The sequence below is a fragment of the Physeter macrocephalus genome, chromosome 4 (genome assembly GCF_002837175.3).
Source record: "Physeter macrocephalus isolate SW-GA chromosome 4, ASM283717v5, whole genome shotgun sequence".
NCBI classification, from domain to species: Eukaryota; Metazoa; Chordata; class Mammalia; order Artiodactyla; family Physeteridae; genus Physeter; species Physeter macrocephalus.
Window position 1 is genome coordinate 80,704,886 of NC_041217.1, and position 23,197 is coordinate 80,728,082.

General features: G+C 45.8%; 1 protein-coding gene across 1 annotated transcript in view; it reads right to left on the reverse strand.

Annotated features, from left to right (window-relative positions):
• PTGFRN (prostaglandin F2 receptor inhibitor) overlaps window positions 1-23,197 on the reverse strand; it is a 53,793-nt gene that overhangs the window by 6,512 nt on the left and 24,084 nt on the right. Inside the window, exons 2-4 of the mRNA XM_024119933.3 lie at window positions 16,224-16,592; window positions 13,155-13,568; window positions 7,997-8,377 (exon numbers count right to left, since the gene is read on the reverse strand). Coding sequence (XP_023975701.1) covers window positions 7,997-8,377; window positions 13,155-13,568; window positions 16,224-16,592 — 1,164 coding nt within the window. The remainder of the gene's footprint in view (window positions 1-7,996; window positions 8,378-13,154; window positions 13,569-16,223; window positions 16,593-23,197) is intronic.

The following is a 23,197-nucleotide window of genomic DNA, read 5'->3' on the forward strand; positions in this document are numbered from 1 at the left end:
ACACACACACACACACACACACACAGCCAAAACCTCACTCCAAACACACACAGCTGGCTCCTCCTCCTAACTTTCCAACTGCTGCTCCTGGTACCACACCCCACCGTTCACTCTCCCAGTCCCTCCTCTTGAAAGGTGTGCCATATCCCACTCTCTTCAGATGGTGGCTAAGTCTCACCATTCTCCCTCCTCAGTGTCTCTTCCACTTGTCACATTCCAGGCCTCACACACAGTAGGTGCTCTATAAATAACTGTGCATAGAAGTGAAAACCTCACGACCACCATTCCCGTCCTGGCCCTCTGCCACCAGCCAAGACTATTATAATAACTTTCCAACCTGCCTCTAGGCTCACACCACCACCAGGTCATCTGTTCAAGAAGCCTCCCAGTAGGTGGCTTTTCTCTCTCACCTACTGAGTGAAGAACACACTCCCCAGCCTGGCATTCAAGGCCCTGCAGAGTGTGAGCCTAAGCCCTCTGTCCAGCTCCACCGCCCACTGCCCTCTTATACATGCTCTAGACTCTGTGCTGGTGGCACCTGTTACCACTCCCTCATCACCTCCTCTGTTTCTTCCCGCTGTTGCCTCTGCCTCAGCACCTGGGACACCTGCTCAGTAAGGCGCTGAGTAAATGACTGAGCCGATTCCCCCATTCTACTCCCTCCTCTCCCCCTTGATGGATCTGTTTAAATCTATGTATACAAATGTGGTGAAAGGAGAATACAGGGGTTGCAGTGCACGTGCATCTAGTTATAGGAATGCCAGCTTGGCAGAAGAGCAAAATCTCTTCATTGACTGGTTGGTCTCCTTGTTCTCTGTTAAAACTAAATCTTAGGCCCGCAAAAAGGAGGATCCTAATGCAAAAACAAACAAACACGTGAATTCTTGCGGACTTACAAGGCATAAGTTCCCGTGATTTAAAGGATGTGCAAAGGTCATCTGAACTATCCCCCAGCCTTGGAGGTCGCCTTCAGACTTACACTCCTAGAAAAGGTATGACTCCACTATGCCAGAATGGTAGGCGTGTGAGTGGGTGCCTATTTCTTTTATGTTTTGGTGCATGTATGGAAATCTTCCTTCATGGTTGTTTCACAATTTTAAAACTTGTCAGCAGAGATTGGGCCTATTCATCAAGGTCCATCGTGCACAGACCTCTTCAGGTAGCCTCTCCTACTGAACAGGAAGCCTCCTGTGAACTCACCAGCCTGTCCCACCTCTACTTCTTATTCAGCAAACATTCACAGAGACCCTACCACCCGCCAGGTTCCCTGCTCTCTTGAGGACTTTACTTGAACATTGCCTTGAACTTCAGTTACAGGTCTGTCTGCCTCATGGACCTTCTATAGGGCTCTTCTCAGGGTCTGGGACCCCCTACTTGGTTCATCTGTGTGTGCTATGTATGCAGTATGTATGCCTTGTACATAAAAGACACTAACACACTTGCTGAACTGGACTAAATTTAATATTTTGCATAAAAATGTTCATTTTCAGCATAAGCATTACACTACTGATTACTGCTATATTCTGCTTGATCTCATCAAGAAATCATCTAAGAATGTAATAGTGGTTATGTTTAAAAAATGCTTATCAGTTAAAGATGCATACTAAAGTATTTAATGGCAAAATGACATGATGTCTGGGATGTGTTTTACATTCTTCCAGAAGGAAAAAAAAAGAGGGGGCAGGGGAAAGAGAGAGAGAGTGTATGTGCGTATGTGTGTCTAGGGGAGGGGAAGAGAGATGACATAAGATTAGCAAAATACTGATAACTGTTGAAGCTGGTGGTTTGTTCTACTCCTGGGTAAATTTCTACTCCAAAAGTTTAACACAAACGACCCACCCACACCGTAAAAGCCCTTTCACAGAATACTGAGGCCAATCTAAGGCATATCACTAACCTTCCAAGAAACAAGGATCTCTCCCTAATCTAGCTCCCAGGACGACCTGCTCATTTACACACCACCTCCCGAACCTGCGGCCTCCCATAGTGCAAGCCCCACCAAGAAAGACTTTGTTCTTTGATTATGGGTCATTAAACTCCTTTGTTATAACTTTCAAAACAATGAAAATGTTCAGAATCATTGGCTAATTTGTAAAAGCAGATATTTTGTGCCTACCACATGCAGGGACCTGAACCGGGGGATTTCACAGATTACCTCATTTATTCACTCTCACAACAATTCTGTAAGGAAGGTACAAGGATACTAATAACTGGCATTTATGGAGGGCTTCCTGTATGCCAGGGACCAGGCCATACACTTTCCTTGCATTCTCGTTTAATCTTCAGAACAACCTTATATGATAGATACTATTTTCACGTACTTTTCCTAAACCAAACCAAACCAAACCAAAATCGAAATCAAAGCCCAAAGGAGGTTAAGGTCAAAGACTAAGATCTTGCACAGCGCGGGGCGGGGGGGGGTGCAGAATCATAGGAGAGGCTTTGGCTCCGTGGCCTGGCTCCCACTAGGGCCGAACTGCACAACCTCATTACACACCCAGTTATTCATGCTTCTCAAAGCCAGCTCCATCCCAGAAGACAAGAGGGATGATAACAGCTGAGGCACTGATCCTGAACTGTGTACAACAGGGCCATGTTCTAATACCCCCTTTGAAGCTTAGTTAACTTGGGAGAGCTAATTAGATGAACAGGCTGCAAGCACGAGTCAGAAGAAACAGGAGGAAGAGGGCCCTTTTTTTCTGCCGATGCCAGTTTTATTACCCTGCACTGGGCAGGTACTTTAGATGCAGCTGAGCGAGTTGACTAATTGTCAAAGAGTTGCCACCATCATCATTGGTATACAACAATTAAATATTCTCTGGGACTTCCCTGGTGGTCCAGTGGTTAGGACTCCGGGCTTCCACTTCTGGGTGCCCGGGTTCGATCCCTGGTTAGGAACTAAGATCCTGCAAGTCTCGCAGCACAGCCAAAAAAACAAAAAGCCCAATTAAATATTCTCTAACATTTAAAAAGAGAAGGCTATAAATAAGGAGCTGTTATTACTTTACCCCACTTAGCAGAACCATTATTATGAGGTTGCAGTCAGCATTAGTCATTTCCGAGCAATAGAGACAACATTATTTGAATGGAATACCTATGCCCCACACCCAAAGTGACAATCATGCCATTTTTTTCTTTCTTCATCCTCACTCCCTCCTCCCAGAGAAAGAAGAGAGAATTACCAGATTTGGGGGCAGAGGCAAGAAAGGGGCTAGGTGTGGTCAGCTCAGCCCCTTTTCTTTGGACCCATACATTCCTCGTTCTCCATGCCCTACGACACCCCCGTGGCTTACTTGGTTAAGAACTTGGTGGGGAAGAGCATGTTCTATATTGACTCTCCCCCCAAAACACCAATAAATCACAACCCCACCACCAAGAAAATGTATAGAGCACTTAAGTGCCAGGCACTGCTTGAAGCACTCTATATGCATTATCCCATGAAGCGCAGAAAACCAAAGCTTAGAAACCATAAGCGATAAGCCCAAGATAACACGCCTAGAAGGTGGTGGAGCAGGACTCCATCGCTCTTCTGCCTTCAGAGATAATCCTGGACAGACAGCTGATCGTAGCTGCCCATAAAATTCTGCAGATCTAAATCTTATCTTCTGTAGATGGCAAAGAACTCTCAAGTCGCTACCAAGTACTTAGCAGATTAACAGCTCCTTTTAAAGAAAAATAATTACGTTCCTCGCTGGCACAGGGCTGGAAGAGGGGACAGTCCTCAAGTGGGGAAGAATGCAAATCAGGTGCCTAAGCCTGAATAGCACAACTCAGCTCTGCCGTTTCCTGCTCATGTATCTGAAGCCCGTGGAACCCTCTCCAATTAACACCACAGAAGTCTGGGACTTCGGGCAGAGAGCTCAACCATGAACTGATTAGTATCCAACACTTGCCAAGGGCTCATTTAAGACATCTGATAGCAGAGAGAGATGGCTTAACATGCAGATTAACCAGCCATTCCTCCAGATTCTCTATAGTTTTAGCCATATACTAAATTGGATCAACACAAAGCAACATTTGTCCTCCATAGTAACTCAGCTTCTTACAAAAACCCCTTCACACACTTAAGATTTATGCCTTCGGCTTTTATGGGGAGTGGATATAAGAAACATCCATTTAAACAATCACTTAGAGCGTGTGTAAAAGCACAGTTGAAAGCACTGTCCATTATGCTATCGAATGCCCCTTAAATAAAAAAAGTGCATGATAAATTCAGTGCCAAGAAAAAGTTTGTCTCTCTTTTGTTTGTTTTCCATCATCAGGAGGACTGTATAATCACATCTCTTTTGCCTCAACTCTCCAAAACTTCAGAGGCAAATTCAGTGCTCAAATGCAGTAACTAATCCATCCCAACCATCTTGCAATACCTATTCTTTGATTTTTTTTTTTTTTACCCCTTTTGATCTTGATTTTATTTTTGTGCCTCCTGCTTTAAGTTGGACTTCGTTTTGCAACCCAACTTAAATCTTTTTGCCTTCAAAAGTGGGGTATCCATCCTAAGAGATTTTTTCTTACCCTCTAAAAAATCATAGTCCTTCCAGCTGCTACAAGTGCTCTTCGACTTGACAGACCCATTCACGTCATTGCCCTGATCTCTCTGGTTAACACAATGGAACGTGAGAAGACCCCAATCAGCTTCAACCCCTCATCTACTCAGTGCACCCAAGCAAATGAGGACAAGATCCACCCAGCTTCTAGGACTCTATGCTTTAGAGTTTCAGGAGTGAAGCTGATCCCCAAAGCCAAACTATTTCCACATAGGATGAAAATACTTGGGACAGACTTGACCTAGGGCCATAATTCTGTCCAAGCCATTCTAAACATTTCTTTTGAAATAAAAGGGACAAGCATTAACGGCTGCATAGATTCTATTTTCCAAAGATGATGCAGTAATGATTCCCATCTCACATGCCCTTTTTGCAATGTGACCTTGCTGGTCTCCCATTAAGAGATGGGGTCCCTTTCTCTACCCCCTTGAACTTGGACAGACTCTGTGATGGCTCTGACCAATAGAAAACAGTGGAGGTGTACTGTGACAGTCCCAGGGATAGCTTTCAACTAGCCAGGCACTTCTACTTCCTGTGTCTTGGCAGCCAGCCGCCATGTAAGAAGAATGACTGTCCTGAGAGGACGGCGCCATGAGAAACCCAAGCCACGTGGACAGGGCCTGGATGAGACACCACGTGGGGACAGAGAGAGATGCCCTGGAACGTGGTGACAAGTGCATGAGAAAGCCATCTGGAAGGGGATCCCCAGCCCTAGCTGTCCCAGCTGTCACCATGTGCATCAGAGATGAACCCCATTGAGTCCTTCCCTAATTCCTGACCCTCAAAATTGTGAGTGAAATGAAAATCAGTGGTTTTCAGGTGCGGTTGGGACAGTACCTCACTCGCACTGTTTGCGGGGATCAAATATTTAGTGCACATAAAGCCCTTGGCCCAGTCCCTGGCACGCAGTAAGTGTTCAATACATGGTAGTTATTATTTTTAATCTGTCAGGTAGCAAAATTGAGCACTTTGTGTAATACCTGCATAGGGAACTGGCTTTCTCAAGAGCTCTTTTGTGACAACATTCCACAGTCATACAACATAAGATGACCTATCTAAATAGAGTACTTCCTGTCTTATTGCCACCTCTCAGTTAGCCTCAGCAGGCCCCAATTTACATGTGGCATGGTATCCACATGCATACGCAGACATGTTGTAGATCTAGAGAGAATCACACAGTGTCAAGCCAGGCCTGATCACTGCTGAGCGGAGAATCCAATTGGGAGGTCCTGGAGAAAAAGCCTACTGCTGTACTCAGGTCCAACTCGCCTCCTGACAAGTGTCCAGGGAGCTGTAATGGTATGAGTCACAGGCACAGGGAAGGAGGGGAGATTTAAGGGGAAGACAGGAGATGAATACCACTTACACTCCTGGCAGGTTTGCCCATGTGCAGTATCTCTGAATATTCTGAGCTGAACGTTATTGCTTTCTTTGCAATTCTTCTTTTCCTATGCACATATTTTAACATATCCATGTGTTGGTGCTGGTTTATCTACCCATCGGGCCAGTGTTTACTGAGTGCCCATTACGTGCAAGTGCAAAGAACTGTGAGAGATGCGGGGTCTGGGGCCTTAGATCAGCCAAGGAAAAGCACACTGACAGCTTTCACAACCGTGTTGGATCCTCAGAATAATAACCAAACCTTTTCCCACAATTTAGTCTCTTTATTTCTTCCTACTCTCTGGAGAACACAGCCACCAACAAATCCCTTCCAGCTAAAAGAGCCCATTCCCTCCCAGAGCTCCCCTCCTGTTTCCTGACAGTAGCTGCATCTCTCCCACGGGGTAGGCTGGGATCAGCGCATGAGGACTTCAAAGAGGCCCTCAAATTGGAGTGCAGGCAGCACTGTCGTAAAAAAAAAAAAAAAAAAAAGAGAGAGAGAGAGAGACACCCATTTATTTGAGCTGTGATGCTAAGTCTGTAGGGGAGGGGTGCAGAGCGTCCGCGCTGGGATCTGACAGCACCGCACAAGGCACCGAGGATCAGGGCTGAGAGACACATTCAGCTCCAGAGATGAAAACTCTTCTTCTGGTGCTGACAACATCTGTTTTATTTTGAAGGTTGCTAAGGAGAGTTCTAGCTGGGCTAACATTGTTCCAGTTCAGTACTTCATGATGAGTTTCTCGCACGGGGTTCAGACGGCAGGAATAAAAGCTCGCCAGATGAACCCGCTCCTTTCACTTTGCAGATATCAAAGAATCACTTTGCTACCAGGGATGACTAACACCCCGCCCGGTCTCGCTCAGAATTGGATGGACCCTCTGCTTACTCTCTTATTACTTGTCTTCTCCCTGCCCCCTCTGTCTCCACTTGCCAACTCCCCATCTTTGCCAAATAACAGCTTATTAGGAAGAAACAGACAGTGAATGTGCCACTAGCCCAGGAGAAGATTTCACTGCAGAGACAAGGAAGAGCTGAGAAATGAGTTGGGGCTCACGGCGGGAGGATGTTTAGCATTAGACAAAGGAGGAAATGATTTCCGAGCCTTTAAAGATCTGTTTTACCTCCTAATAGAGCAATGCCAAATGCCTTCATGCGGGCTCGGAACAATCAGGGGACAGCAGAGAGATCAAGCTCAAAACAGGGAAGAGGCTAACCGGCAGGCCTGTCTCCATCTTTGCAGTAATGGACGTGGGAAGCGAAGCACTCCACACTCCACCCCGCCCCATCCTGCCTAAGTTCACTTGCAATTAATTACAAGATAGTGACAAAATTAGGAAAAGTCAGCCCTGGAGGGCAAGCATTCAGGAAAATAAGCGATGGGGAAGATGAGCATGGTAAAAAAAATGAAGAGGATATGACAATGACCTTCACATATATGACAAGTAACAATAACATGGGTGGCAAGGAGGGCAATGGTTAAGGGCCACTCTGCTCCTCCCTTGGGAATCGGACGTGGGGAGAGAGCCCTCCAGAAGAGCAGGGGAAGCAGGAAGCCCCCTGGATTTAACTGGTATCTGCAAAAAAAAATTCATTTGGCCATTCCAGGGCATTCAGTGAAAAAAACGTGTTCCATTAACTGAAGGAATTCTTTTTCTTCCCTGGGCTTTAGAAAAGCCCCAGCTCCTGCCAGAGAGTACCTAGGAGTCTAGGAAAAGGAAAGGGAGAATGGCAGTGTTCTCCCTCCAACAAAGATCCATTTCAAAGAGCTATTCAGCAGGGCCCCTGACCCTGCAAATCTCGACAACAAAAGGAATATATATCCTCTCAGATGAGGGTATTGAGACAACTGAGGCCACATTATCTAAACATTTCCCTTGCCTGCCAGATTCTATTTCAGCCAGTTTTGCTTTCTCCCCCAGCTTGGGATCTATGCAGGAGAGCGTATGCTTGTCCTGATATCAAGAAGGCCCAAACAATGCAGAACACACAGCTCCCTGACTCCTCTCCATATCCCAGAGGAGGGATGAAGCCAGAGAGGTGAAGAGCCATGCCTCCAAACCACTCACCTCGCCAGGTCACAGCCACAGCAGCTGGGGCCGACATGGCCTCTGCCACCTTATGCCAGCTCCTGTTGTGCCCGGGTGTCCAGAGCACCACGTGGCAGAAATAGTAGCCAGCATTTTCTTTGCTAACATCTCGAACCAGTAAATGGTAGGAGCGTGCATCCACGTGACTCAAGGCCATGTGAGGAGAGTTGTGCACCAGGGAATCATGGTCCAGCCGAGCCAACACACGGGGGCCGGGCAAGGTGCTGTCAGGCGTCCTGCTGAAGTACCACGTCACCGTGGGTCGGACGTCGTCCGCTCGGTCCATTGTGATGTTGCAGGTCAGGTCCAGCTCCTTTCCTTCAGCCACAGACACATTCCTGGCCACAGCGGCTCGAAGAACTGGAAAATTAAAAACAAGGACATCTAGATAATCTCGATCGTATTTGATGCTTCCATCCCCGTCCCCTTAGATCATCTCCTTTTACCTTCTTATTTGCAACATTCAAGTTAGAAGGCTTTGTACAGTTTTAAGTGCTTGAGAAATGTACTGAATAAATGAATGAAACATACCATATTTTTTATTTCATTAAAACAATAACAGCAGCAAGCACTTATATATATATATATATATATATATATATATATATATATATATATATATATGATTACTATATGCCAGGCACTCTTCTGAGTGCTTTATAAATTTCATCTTCAAAAAAACCCCACGAGGTAGTACTATTGTCATCTCCATTTTACTGATAAGGCAATTGAAGCACAGAGAAGTTAAATAACTTGCCCAAGGTGCCACAGCTAATATGTGACAGAGCTGAGATTCAAATCCCAGGTGTCTGCCTCTAGGGACTCTGCTCTTAAGTGTTACACTATTATCACGTACACTATCATTTGAAAACAAGTCTGCTGAACACTACAAAACTAAAATTATACTTTCTCCATATGCATGACAGGCCTTGGGTGACTTTCAGAGAAAAGACAGCTCAGCTCTGGCCGGTACATATTATCAGTTGGGGGCCAGGAGCTGGAGGGTAGGAAGTGATGGTGAAACCATCTTCTGGGTAAAAGGGGGTGGGGAGGATCCTAAACAGAAGGACTGGGAAAGTGAAACCAGACAATATGCCTAACGAGTCAAGTCTTCCAAAGGCAATGCACTTAGAGCATCATTTATTCTGTTCCACACACCCGCCTTAAAGTCAAGGATAAAGCATACATTCTAAAACCAAACCACAATGATTTCTGGGTTACCCATGCCACTGCCCTCTCTGTGTGGATAATTAAAAGTAGACTATATTTAGACGAAGCACTGAAGGATTTGGTGTCACGGTCTCCAGGCAGATGTGGTTTCAGCATTCCCCTGTCAAAGCTTTTTACATGGAAACATTTTAGTTTATTCAAGGGATTTTTTGCAAAGAAGTTGAACATCTGTAATCAGAGTAGAAAAACATTCAACACGTGGTAATGCTCTAGGAACAACTGCTTAGATGATAAATAGCCGACACCTCCCAGGGGATTCAAGTGGACGCACAGCACGGTTCTGGTCTTCTAGCAGGAGTCACTCAGCACCAGCTGCGGTCCCAGGTCAGCTCAGCGACAAACGCTGTCACTCAGTTCAGAAAAGACGCAACCCCAAAACCCATGCCCTTTGGAGTAAATGACTTTCATACAAATATTTCCAAAGGCTGATGATATTTCAAACAAGTGTTTCAGGCCAAGTTCAAGATCTGCCTTGATGAAGACAGAAAATGAGGTGGGCATAGTATTAGAAAAAGGAATTTGAAGTCTAATTTCTCACCTCCACCCACCTTCTTCCAAACTCCTCCTCCTCCCTCACCCTTTAAACGAGCCAAGAATAATATGAGATATCTTTTGAGAGGAGTCAGTATGGAAACTGCTGCCCTGAGCCTGTGCTGCGGTTTGAACCACCCTACGTACGAACCGTGGTCAGAGATCCCAGAATACTGCCAGAGTTCCTCTGTGCCGGCCACCACTACTGGCGGTAAAAGAAGGCTCAGGAGGGAGCCAGCTGAGGAAAGAAGAAGTGGGCAATATGCAGCTGTGGACAGTATGCATGGAGAAAACAGATTCCTGCATTTAGAAATACTGGCAGAAACATCTCTTTAGCAGTATAGCTCACTTTCTAATTTTTTTTCCCTGCAAGTGGCTAAATATCATGTCACATCACTAAGCATAGTTGTCACATGTTCTATGGGATTGGAGGGTTCACTGCTGGGACAGGATGAAGCACGGTGAAGGGAAAAAAAGAATCAGTTCTAAGGACTCGTAATGCAAGAGGGGACCTCAGACTAAGCCTGTGGTGATGCAGGCTTTCTCCTACTGGATATAACTGAACCTATAAATTAGACACCAACATCTGCATCAACCAGACCACTCCTAATATAGGGGGGTTTACTGCCACCTACGTGACACAGCCCCAACATTTAAGTAGCTTTGTGCCATTTATCATAACAATGCGATAAGAATACTTAAGAAGCTAGCTATGGACAACGTTCATAGCAGCACTATTTACAATAGCCAAGATATGGAAGCAACCTAAGTGTCCATCAACAGAGGAATGATTAAAGAAGATGTGGTGTACATATACAATGGATTATTACTCAGCTGCAAAAAAGAATGAAATTTAGCCATTTGCAACAAAACCTGTAGGGTATTATCCTTAGTGAAGTAAGTCAGACAGATAAAGACAAATAGTTCATGTTTTCACTTATATGTGGAATCTAAGAAATGAAACAAATGAATCAATATAACAGAACAAAAACAGACTCACAGATACAGAGAACAAATTAATGGTTACCAGTGGAGAGAGGGGGAGGGGGTGGAGCAAGCTAGAGGAAGGGGATCAAGAGGTACAACTACTAAGTATAAAATAAATAAGATACAGGATGTAATACACAGCACAGGAAATATAGCCAATGTTTTATAACTTTAATGGAGTAAAATCTATAAAACTATTGAATCACTATGTTGTACACTTGAAACTAACATAATATTGTAAATCAACTACACTTTAATTAAAAAAAAAAAAAAAAAAAGCTAGCTATGGAGAATGCAGTTGTTGAAAATGAGAGAAAGACCATCACTCTAGTGTGGTGGTTCTTAACCTGGGGTCCACAAAGAGAATTTAAGGAATCTGTGACATGGATGGGAAAAACAAATTGCCTTTGTTTTACTAACCTCTACGTGAAATATAGCAGCTCTTCTCATTATGAAACTAAGCAACAAACCAGTGTAGTATTATCTGTCCCTGGGACCTTGCTCCCAATAGAAATCACGGATATTTTCACATCACCTTACAATCGTTGCAGATATCTTAAAATATAATTTATATTCATCACTTATCAGAAATTACAGTAGTTGTTAGGCCTGCCACTCTCTTATTTAATGCAATAATAAAACACTATATTATTATATAACAAATTTGTCTTAAAAATATTTTGATTACTATTCAATGTAGTTGTTTTCCTTTGTCATCCTCCACATGTATTTTATGCATTAAAACATATTAACTCTCAGAAAGGGTTTGTGAGCTTCAAAGGACTGTCAAAGACGCCCATGGCACACACAAAAAGCTACGAACCCTCAGGCTCAGGTGAGAGACAGATGCTACTGCCTGCCTAATAGACTCAAGAGTGTTCAAGTCTTATAACTATACTCTGGGTTTTGTGGCTTGTTTGAAATAAAAGAAAAAAACCTTTACAACTGAAACCCTTGTATGAAAAGATAATTCGCTGCCAAGCTGAAATTCTTAACCCTCCTGCCCCGTTAAAACAGTTGTTTGATGCAAGCTGAATATCCGTGGTTTCTTAGGTCAGATTCCTGGCAGATCACTTCCGAAAAGGCAGGTGACCTGAATCCACCTGGAAAGTGATTTCTGAAGCCAGGAGAACCAAGACTGAGTGTGACCTGCAGCCCCTCTTGTCTGCAAGAGCACCTCCAACTTCACTGACGGCCACGGTGACTCAGTGGCCAGTCAGTGCTGCTTTTACCAAATCCAGCTCCTGTGCTGTGGTGTAAACGCAGGGTAGAGTGCTCAGGACAATGCAGCTTGCAGAGGAAAAACACTCCCCGTGTGTATCGTTTCCTGCTTTCCTTCCAATCTCAGCAACAGAGCGACCACACACTCTTGTTTATAGTCAGGAAATGAGTCCAACCAAGGTCTTCCCAGTTTACAAACCAGGAGGCAGCAGCGACAGCAGCAGAGTACTCTGAGATCTGGAGATGTCAGACTCCGAGCAAACCAAGTCTATCCAACCATCCACAGCAGTGACATCACCCTGAGATGGGCTCTTTACACTTTCTCTCTGCCAAGCCAGAAGCTCCATGAGGCCTGGGTACGATCCTTAAGCATCTCTGACCCCAGAGCCCAGGACAGAACTGAGCACACAGTAGGTTCTCTACTGATGCCTGTTGGAAACTGAGTCAAAAATGGCCTGTTTTTCTTTCCTATTTGTTTTTCTTTTTTATGGGTTTTCGAAAATGTGTTTTGCATTTCCTTAATTACTTCTCTAGCAGGAGTAAGAAGGGTTTTGTTAGTTGTTTTTGAAAAGGCTGGTTCACAGATGACAACAACTTCTTGCGTATAGACCCCAGGGCTGAATGTTTCTGGGGTATGTGGCATAGAGGACATAAGAAGAGGCCCAGCCCTAGGGAATCCCTCACCTACAAGGGGATGTCCCATCTGAGGGGACCTGAAAGGCAGGCCTAGAGGACCCAAGTCAGACGAGAGGTTTGGGGATGGGCCAGACACGTCCCCAACAGCTGTGGGGAAGGGCAGATCCAGAGATTTAGGAAACACCAAACAAAATGAAGCCAAGGGAGCGGGCTGGGGGCAGCTCCACCCCAAAGCCCCTCTGACCACCAGGCCGGACCTCTCCTGGCACTTAAAAGGACTTAATCTTTCAGTCACAAAATTCTCGTAGTATCTTATGCAACTGCAGCTTCCCAGGGGTCTCGGCATTTGGCACAAAACAAATGCATCCTCCCCAAACCATTAACACCACCCTACTCCCTCACCCGTCAACGCAAGGCCTCCCAGGAGGAACAGAAATCTTGTCAGAGAAGAAAAAGGCTCCCGGCCGAGTTCTTTACACCACACTGGCCTGAATAATATATAGTCTAAAACATACAATTTCCAGAAACTCACCTGTTGGCTGGATCACCACGGTGGCCACATCCACGGCTTTTTCTTGAATTTCTTGCCAGTTACCCTGCTCTCCGATCCACTCGCTGACGATGCACCGGTAGGAACCCTGGTCGGAGGCCAGGGCCCGGGACACGGAGAGGCGGTACCCGTCGCTCCCCACGGTGTCCAGGCGCACGTCTCCGCTGCGGTAGCGCTGCTCGTAGCTGGGGCCGGGCCGCAACCTGCCCTCGTGGGTCAGGGAGAGGATGCTCCGGCGGGCGGGGCCGCGCCACACCTCCCAAAGCAGCGCCAGGTGCGTGTGCAGCGGCGACGCGGTGGAGGCCGAGCAGCGCAGCTCGAAGGGCTCGCCCTCGCGCAGGCTGGGGCCCGGGGAGGGCTGCGGGCCGGCGGCCACGCGCAGAGCATCCGGCAGCACTGCAGGGAGAAAACGGAGCCGTCAGCACACCGCCACCCCAGCCACTGCGCAAGTGCTGCCCAGCACCGTCCGGGGCTTGCGGCACAATTTCCTCCACCCCTCCCCTGTTCTAAAGCCCAGATGGGCACGGCTGCCCATTGCACTTCGTCTACGATCTCAACTTTCTGACTTGAAAAAAGAGGAGACACTAATAAGACCCCTGGCTGGAACTGGGTGGTGCAAACTCCCTTTGGGGAGCTGGGCCTTGGAGTTCTACTTCTGCCACCCTTAGGCAAGTCACTTTACCCCTCCGTGCCTCGTTTTCCTCAACTCTAAAAAGGGATGACAACGAGACCTATCTCCGGAAGTTGACTGAGAATTAAACCAGTTAGAAGGGAAGGTGCCCAGGACAGTGCTTGGCACTCAGCAATCACAATCAAATAACCAGCCACTACTGTCCAACACTCCTTTGTTAGGACACAGGCGGGCGTAGAGAACCTGGGGGATCTTCTAGGAGTGAAGGCAGTGCAATCCGCAAAGCACAAAAGCACAGGAGAGCTTCCTGTGCCTTGAGGCCTGGGGAATGTCTAAGAATGACTAGGTTGAGCAGAGGGTATCTGCAGGGTAGGAAGCCATCGAGGAAAACTGACGCCTCAGCTAGTTAACTGTTAGGACCCACTGGGGAAAAGCTGGGCTCTTCCATAGTCTAGAAAATGAGGGCCGGAGATCAGGGAAGTGTTGGTGACAGCTCTTGAGGAAGGGAAGCCACGCATGATGTAACTAGCGAGGAGGCCCCTACCAAAGGGCAGGGACAACCTCTCAGGCTTGCCTATGGGCTGGCCGAGAGAATCCCCAAACACCACTGTCCATCATCTCCTTGGGTTTTCCTGCCATCCCACACTCAGAAACAAATTCAGTGTCCTTGAGAAGGGACTACTCTAAATAACAGAAAAAAAAAACTGTTACATGTTTAGAAGGACACATCACAAAGACCTATCTCTACTGCAAATGAATATAATGACCTTCTACTATACACATCAGTCTGTGAGTCTAGCTAAGATGACTCAGTTCCCAAGACTAGTTATCCCTGAGGCCATGGATATATAGTTTGAAGACCCATGAAGCTGAAGGCCAGAGAGACACTAGATCATGCATGGCAGCCACGAGAGGCTCCATTTGGGCAGCCAACCAGTCTCTTTCACGGCCATCCATCTGCTTTCCTGACCCCAGGAAAGCCTCTCCTTACTCCTGCCTTTCAAAGACTGGAGAACAAACAGAAAGATTTTCTGGGCAGTGGCGGGGGTGGGGGGATGTAGCTTCCCCCTGCTGCCCTGCTGCCTCCAACTCCTCAAGATGAGAATTACACATGGAGATGAGGGTGCATCTGACCTAGTGGAGGTGTACCATGTGTGTGATGACTACAGAAGCGATGCATTATTTAACTCCAACGCAAGAATGTCTTATGGGACTTTTTTTCTCAAAAACATATTTGGATTTTGTAGAGGAATGAGAAGAGGTCATGGAAGAGGTAGATTGGACATTTTAATACCTGCATAATGGACATGGCTGTTTTATTCCCTCATGAGTCTAATGGGGGAACAGTATCTGGACAATATGGTAGTAGTCCATAAATCATTACAGAAGGAATGAATGCCTGAATCAACCCCTTCTTTTTGTATCATGTACATCTTCTGCTTTCCTGATCATTAATTACACTACGACTCTGATATAATTCTTTTTGGAACAAGGCAGGATACAAATAAATGCATACTTACATAACAACAACACTAATAACGTTTCTATTTTGCTAGCCCCAAATTAACATTGTTTGCTCTTGCTCATTTACTAATTAGCTGTGTGGTTTTAGGCAAGTAATTAACCTATGCTCTTCCATTTCCTCATGTGTAAATTAGGGAAATACCCTGCCCTCTCTTCTTCATTGGGTTGAGAATTGAATGTGTGAGTTAATCAAACAGAACTTGGAAAATGAAAAAGCAAACAAACCCAAACATTCCAGATACATAAGGTGTGATTAGGTGCACAGCCAGGCCAATAAGGTTGCAGTGACCACATCATTCTTTCTCCACATATGACCCCTACAACTTCTAGAACAAACAGGTACTTAAATCATGAAGGGCACAAAGAAAGACATGAGCTTTGAAGTATCTGTTAGTCCCATAAACCTGAGCATCAGTGTCATCATGACCATCACCTTCTCATCCCTAAACTGACTGAGTGCTTACTATGGCATTGCTCTGAGGCTTTACATGTCCTAACTCACACTGACCTTTACGGAAGGCACTGTTTTCCAGAGGAGGAGGCTGAGGCATGGGACATGCCCACAGCCACAGAGCTGACAAGTGGGAGGGCAGCGAACCATGGGACTTACTGAGTGCAGGCTACCTGGCCCACAGCTGGAGCCGCCATCACACACCACTCTGCCTCAACTCACCAGCCAAGGGAGGGCTCACAATCATAATGGAGTGAAGAGAAAGGGCCCTCAGAGGCCACCTGGCCCATCCTCTGCCTTTAATCAAGTAAGACATTACTCCTCCATTGGACAGAGGAGGGAACAGAGACCCAGAGGACTTGAGTTTCCTGGCACAGTCCCGCACAGCTGAGTGGCAGAGCAAAGTCCAGTCCCCCAGCGCAGCAACCCCCCCGTGAGGATGTACCTTTAACTTGCACTGTATCCTCATAGTTGCCCTGGACGGTGGCATCCGTGCTGGGGGTGGAACACTTGTAGTGGCCTTGGTCTGAGGGCTGGACGTTCTTTATGTGCAGCTCCACGGCGTCGTTGGCCGTCCGCCGCAGCACGATGTCACCCCTCTGCAGGCGCTCACGGTACAGCTGGGCGGGGAAGCCCACCTCCCAAGTGCTGGCGAGCTCCACGAAGCTGCTGCCCGAGGCCAAGAAGCTCCAGTCAAAGTTCTGCTCGCTGGGGCCGTCGTAGTCGCTGACGTTGCAGGGGATGACCAGTTCAGTGCCCACCACCCGCACCAGACTCCCCGCGGGGACCCTCACCACACGCCCTCGACAAAGAGCTGCAACAACAAGAGGTGAAAGGCAGGGCTTGAATCCAATAAGGTCTTCCCAGTATAACTGTGGTAAAACTGTGGGCGCTCCGGCTCCCAGGCACATGGTGGAAACGTGACATCGACCAGCTGGGGAAATGTGACACTGACCAGCGTGCTGCCAGTGTCTGTGCAGAAGAAGGCTGAGCCCACCCCCAAGGACCCCAAGCCAGGAATACCCCCCTGCGGTGAGTACCTCTCATGCAACAGTCTCCTAGGATTGCCAGGGAGGAAGAGAAGCACTAAAAGTAGGCTAACCATGAACTTGAATAGCTTTCTCCCTCCTGTTACTATTTAACCTACTGTGATCACTCAACATGAGGTAGAAATACTTTAGGCTTTGTGTGAAAGAAAAGGACACAGCTAATCAAGTATTTACATTTCTGCCCACCCTATATCAGCATTCTTCCCTAGAGACCATTCCCTGGGGGCTCCTGAGACCTGATTTACAATGATGGCTGCCAATTTTTAAATCCTAGAGCAGCCTGCTGATAAAATGATTTAACTCTGGTTATCTGACATTGCCTATATATTAATTTTAAAATATGACAACTCTACCAAGTATTAATTTTCTATTTTCTGGCTCATTTCCTTCTCTCTACTCTTCACCCTGATCTAAATTCAGAATGAGGATAGGGAAGCACAAAGGGAGACAGTGCCTGCTCTGGCTGGTTGCTGGGCGTTGGTAGGAATGCAGCGGCTTACTGGGGATGAGAGGCCTGGTGGACAAAGCCAAGAGTTCACTGGCATTCCCTGCCCCAAGAGCACAGATCTCACAGGCCTCTGGGAGGGCCCTTAGGGACCGCCACCTGTGTGTCCTTTAAGATCGCTTCTTTGCAATGAACTTCAGCACATTTTTTTGCAGTGCGTTTATTACCTGTGTTAGCATTTCAATTCAGACCAAATGAACTTGCATGGCTCTTTCCTGATGGTCTATGAATAGGTATAGCATTAAGATATACAGGAGAAAGCATGGGCTCTGAAATCAAGGAGACAAGTTTAAACTGAGAGACCTCTCTTAGCTTTGGCTTCCTCCACTATAAAATGAGGAAAGAAGGATTCACTGAGTTGATGAAATAAAATGGCTAGCTGAGACTTTGCCATGTAGTAAGAGCTCAATAAAATGGAACTTCTATTATTTATTTTCAGTTCTGTGTTTCTGTCATTTGTTATGGGTTGAATTGTGTCTCCCTACCACCACCCCCCCCCACATTCATATGCTGAAGTCCTAGCCCCCAGCACCTCAGAATGTGATCTTATTTGGGAATAGGGTTGTTGCAGATGTAATTAGCTAAACCGTAATGAGGTCATACTGGAGTAGGGTGGGCCCCTAATCCAACGACCAGTATCCTTAAAAGCGGGGAAATTTGGACAGAGACAAGCACTCAGCGAGAGTGTCATGTGAAGATCAAGGCAGAGATTGGGATGATATGTCTATGATCTAAGGAACGCCCTGCACCCCCGGTTCCCAGGAATGCACGCTGGGGCTGAAACAAGGTCAGAGTCCTCCTTGCTCATTTTTGCTGAAGCTGCTCAAGAAGACACTTTCACCTCTTTGGAATCAGGGTACTACAGAGCTGCTTTGCTCTAAAGCTGCATGTGGGCAGCCCTCCTGACCAGGTGAGGTAGCCATCCACAGCAGAAGAGACCCAGGTCAACACTGGGACCAAAGAGGCGCAGAGATGTGCCCTCGTGACTAGATGGCATCAACTGAGCCACTAGATCTGCCACACCTTCTAAATCATTCCACATGCACACACACATACACACAAACAAACACATATGCACACGTGCACGTCCTCCCCTGGACATTTCAATTCCTTGCTATTCCACTCACACCCACTTATATTCCTTAGGCTAATTTCTGTCACTGGAAACTCAGGGCACTGAAATAATACCCAGCAAGCAGTGAGGTCATCATCACCACATTTCACAGTGGAAACAGGCCATCCTTTTTACATTTAATTTCAGAGATGACTGGATAATTCTGACTCTCCCAGAGAGACCCTTCAGAAGGAAGCTTCAGGACTTCCCTGGTGGTGCAGTGGATAAGACTCAGCGCTCCCAATGCAGGGGGCCAGGGTTCGATCCCTGGCCAGGGAACTAGATCCCACATGCATGCCGCAACTAAGAGTTCACATGACGCAACTAAGGAGGCTGTGTGCTGCAACTATGACCTGGTACAACCTAATAAATAAATAAATAAATATTTTTAAAAAAAGAAGAAGAAGAAGAAGGAAGCTTCATGGTGGAGACCCGTGAGAGGGAACACAACCTAACGCTTATCCTCCTTGAGCCCAGTTTCCATCTGTGAAATGGAGACACACCCTTAGGGCTGTGTAAGGATTAATTGAGCCACAGAACACTCACAACAGTGCCCTGCATGCGGTAAGGGTCTGCGGTTACCTGCTTTGCAGGCCGCCTCTAGAATAAACCTGATCACAATCATTCACTTTGCTTCCTTGACAGGTTTACAAAGGAATCTCCTAATATGTAAACCTTTGCAATTTCTAGCCCTTGTCAAGAAGTTCACCAGGGTTAACAACCAGCTCAACGGGGCCCTTCGGCATGAGGCTACATTCCTTGTAAGGTGTCTGTCTTTATTCTTAGTGAGTGGAACTCAGCAAACTGAGCCAGCTGCTTGTCAGCTCTCCAGTCCTGCTACCACAGAGTCACCCAAATCATCTTTTTAATGCACAAATCATATGTCACTTCACTGGTCAGAAGTATCTCATGGCTCCTCATCACCTACAGGATACACTCTATCTTCCAGACCCCCCCCCACTGTGATGCCCCTGGTTCATGCCACCTTCCCTCTCACCTGAATTATTGCAACAGTCTCCCAACTGGCTGCCTGCCTTCCCTCTGCTTTTGTCCTCCACTCTCAACACAGCCAAGCCATCTTTTAAAAACTGAAGTGTATTACGTCCTTACTCTGCTCAAAGCTTTCCAATCACTCACCATGTCACTCAGATAAAAGCCAAGTCCTCACAGAGGCCATCAAGACCTCATAGGACCTGGCCCTCTTTTCTTCTCCAAGCTCCTCCCTCCACTGCACTCCAGCCATGCTTTCCTCCTAAGACTCTTGAGCAGAGAGACCTACTCCAACCTGGGGCTTCTGCACATTTTCTCGGTCCAGAGCACTCTCAGACATAAACCCCACTCCATCACCAGCTTCACATTTCATTCTGGTGTCGCCTTATTAGTGAGGTCTTTCTTGATCACCTTAAAATTGTACACACCCACCCTCATTCTTGCCAAATTTTCTTATCACTTATCCCTAATGTTCTTTATGTGTATCCATATACTTTTACTATTATTTATTATCTGCCTCCTCCCACCAGGATGTAAGGTCTAAATGAGCAGCAATTTTTATCTGTTTTGTTCACTGCTGAATGCCAGTGCCTAGAACTGGGCCTGGTACATAGTAGTTGTTCAATAAATATTTGCTAAATAAATGAACGAATAGAAGACACACAAGATCCTTCATAGTCTGGCCCATGGCTACCATTCCAGCTTCATCAGCTACCATTTTCCCACCCCTTAGTCCTTAGACTTCAACAAAATAAATTGCCTTTCAGTCTCTGGAAATGCCATGCTCTCCTGGGCCTCACAGCATCTGCTTCTGTGCTTCCTTCATCTGGAATGCCCTCCCAGCAATCTCTCAGCCTCTTGCAAGAAGCAGCTCCAGCACTACCTCCTGTGGGAAGCCTTCCCCATCTCCCCTGGGGTCCCTTAGGCACTCCTGCCTCAACTCAACCTGCAGAAGTACCTTCGACTCTGGCTATGTTACAGTGCCACTGGAAAAAGCCAAGCAGATAGGAACAGATGCTTGAAAGATCAAATCCTAATATAAAAAAGATAAACCCGAGCAGGGTCGTACATGCAGAACTGGGATGTCCCCTCATCTGTGCAAAGCAAGATTTTGAAGTTTAGTTAACAGAATTTCAATTTGCTACCAGCAGTCTGCTATTCAGCACATATTTCCTTTAATATTGCTAAATAACAGCTAATAATATTTTTAAAATAAACACAACTTGTAAAACATAGAGCATATGGCTCTTTCCAAATCAAAAAGAGTATCTGCAAAGCCACACATTACCAATTTTAGTTGAAACCTCTTGTAACAGTTGATTAAGGGGGAAAAAAACAAAATTTTCCTCTGTTTTTCCAAATTCTACCAGTATTTCAAATGAAGAGTCCCAAACACTTTGGCACCTGAACTGTATTAGGTTAGCTTTCTATAAAAATGTCTTTACTAAGAAACAATTTAAATTTGTTTTCAGGGGTCAATATAAGAAACCTTTATATGAAAAGCATTTCTTTATTAGTTTTTAAAGGACTATTGAGGCCACTATTGTGTTGTTCAATGACGCAAGAATCCATATGATAAAAGTCTCTTAAAATTTAGTACCAGAAAAAAAATACCAGTTGATGGACCATTGTGTGTTCTTTCCCCAGAAAACAAGAACTATATAGGCGTCTCTCACCACTCAGGTCAGTAACCACAACCCAAGTACCTTTGACACTCAACACAAATTAGGGTATCTTAATAGCACATTTTGTGCAGTATATTAAGGCTCTATGCTAAACCTCTCTGTCATAATCCCAATTACTAAGTGGCCCAGCACCACATCACCATGCCCTGGTGATGCCCAGACCCTCTTAGATAGGTCTCAGAACCCTGCACTGCTTCCTAATTCCTGTTTTTAAAATTTCTGCCTAAACCTACCAAAACAAAATCAAACAAAACAAACAACACACAAAAAAAAACCCTGAATACAATTGTTACTGCTTCATCATCTCTTTTACCTGTATTCCAACTTCCAAGTCCTGTTTTCCCCAACATATATAAAATTCATGTGTCCTTTTGTACCTTAGCTTCAAGAAAGTCTAGTATGGGCTTCCCTGGTGGCGCAGTGGTTGAGAGACCGCCTGCCAATGCAGGGGACACGGGTTCGCGCCCTGGTCCGGGAAGATCCCACATGCCGCGGAGCGGCTAGGCCCGTGAGCCATGGCCGCTGAGCCTGTGAGTCCGGAGCCTGTGCCCCGCAACGGGAGAGGCCACGACAGTGAGAGGCCCGCGTACCGCAAAAAAAAAAAAAAAAAAAAAAGAAAGAAAGTCTAGTACGAAATATGATGGTGAAATATGGAAACCATTCACAATCTAAATTTCTAATAATTATCTTTTTCCTCTACCTCTATACCTTCCTGTGCCTTCTCTGCCACCCTTGTACTTTTGGTTTCTTTACCCTTATTTTAAGGTTTATTGCATGTATGTGTGTATTTCACTGTAAATTGCCTCAAATATGTTTTTTGGGAGGAGGGGAGATAAGTGAGGTATAAATTTCAAAAGACTAATAATGGAGATGAGATACTTTCTGCTATGATGGACTAGCTTGTATCAGATCAACTCCCCGCCCCCTGCCCCCACCCCAGAGCAACTACAAAAGATGGACAAAACACAAGAAACAGATCATTGAATGCAGGTATCAATCCAGGTATCCGGGACTAAGGGGCCAAGATCACAGAAACACCCCAAGCTGGGCCTGACAACATGCACTGCTTTTTCTCTTGAAATATTTGCCAATTTTAAGTTGTGTAGTAAAAGGTAGTAGTTCAGAACTGCCAATGCCTCATGCGGCCAAGAAGACAGCAACTGAAGTTCAGGGCCATTAAGAAAGTCATAGTCTAAAACAAGCAAACAAACACAAAAAGAAAGTCATAATCTGAGGTGGGGGGAGTTGGTGGGGGAAGATTGGTTAAGTGTCCGAGAAGTTAAACAGAAAATAAATATTAAAAGGCTAAAAGGTTAAGCAAATTTTTCGACCATCTCACAGTACTGGGGAAACAAAAATTGGAATTCCGAGTTCACAAAGGAAGGTGGACTATAGTAAACACCCCAGACTGAATTACAGCCCTGGAAAGGGCTATGCCTTTGGAGTAAGAGCAAAGCTGAAGAAACAACCAGCTCTCAAGAATACTGAAACCTTGTCTCAAAACATCTCAATTCCTCACTGGATTACAGTGAGCTTCTCTTACTGTATTAGCCTGCTAGAAAGAAAAATAAAAAAATAAAAAGTAAATCTTCTTGTGAAGAAGATAACATCATACAGAGCCTCTACAATTTTTCAATATTCAATCAAAACCTACCAGACATTCCGTACAACAGCACCAAATGACTGAAAACAAGACAACAAACCAGACAATAGAAACAGATGCACAGGGATCCAGATATTGGTGTTATCAGACGTGGACTTTAAAATAACTATGATTAATTTATTAAAGAAATAGACAACAGGATTTCACTTCTTAACTTTATTTAAATAATCAGATTAAAATTCTAGAACTAAAAAAAAAATCTAAAATTAAGAACTCAATAAATGGGTTTGATATCAGATTAGATGCAACAGAAGTCAGTATAAGATATCCAAACTGGGGCTTCCCTGGTGGCGCAGTGGTGGAGAGTCCGCCTGCCGATGCAGGGGACGCGGGTTCGTGCCCCGGTCCGGGAGGACCCCACATGCCGCGGAGCGGCTGTGCCCGTGAGCCATGGCCGTTGGGCCTGCGCGTCC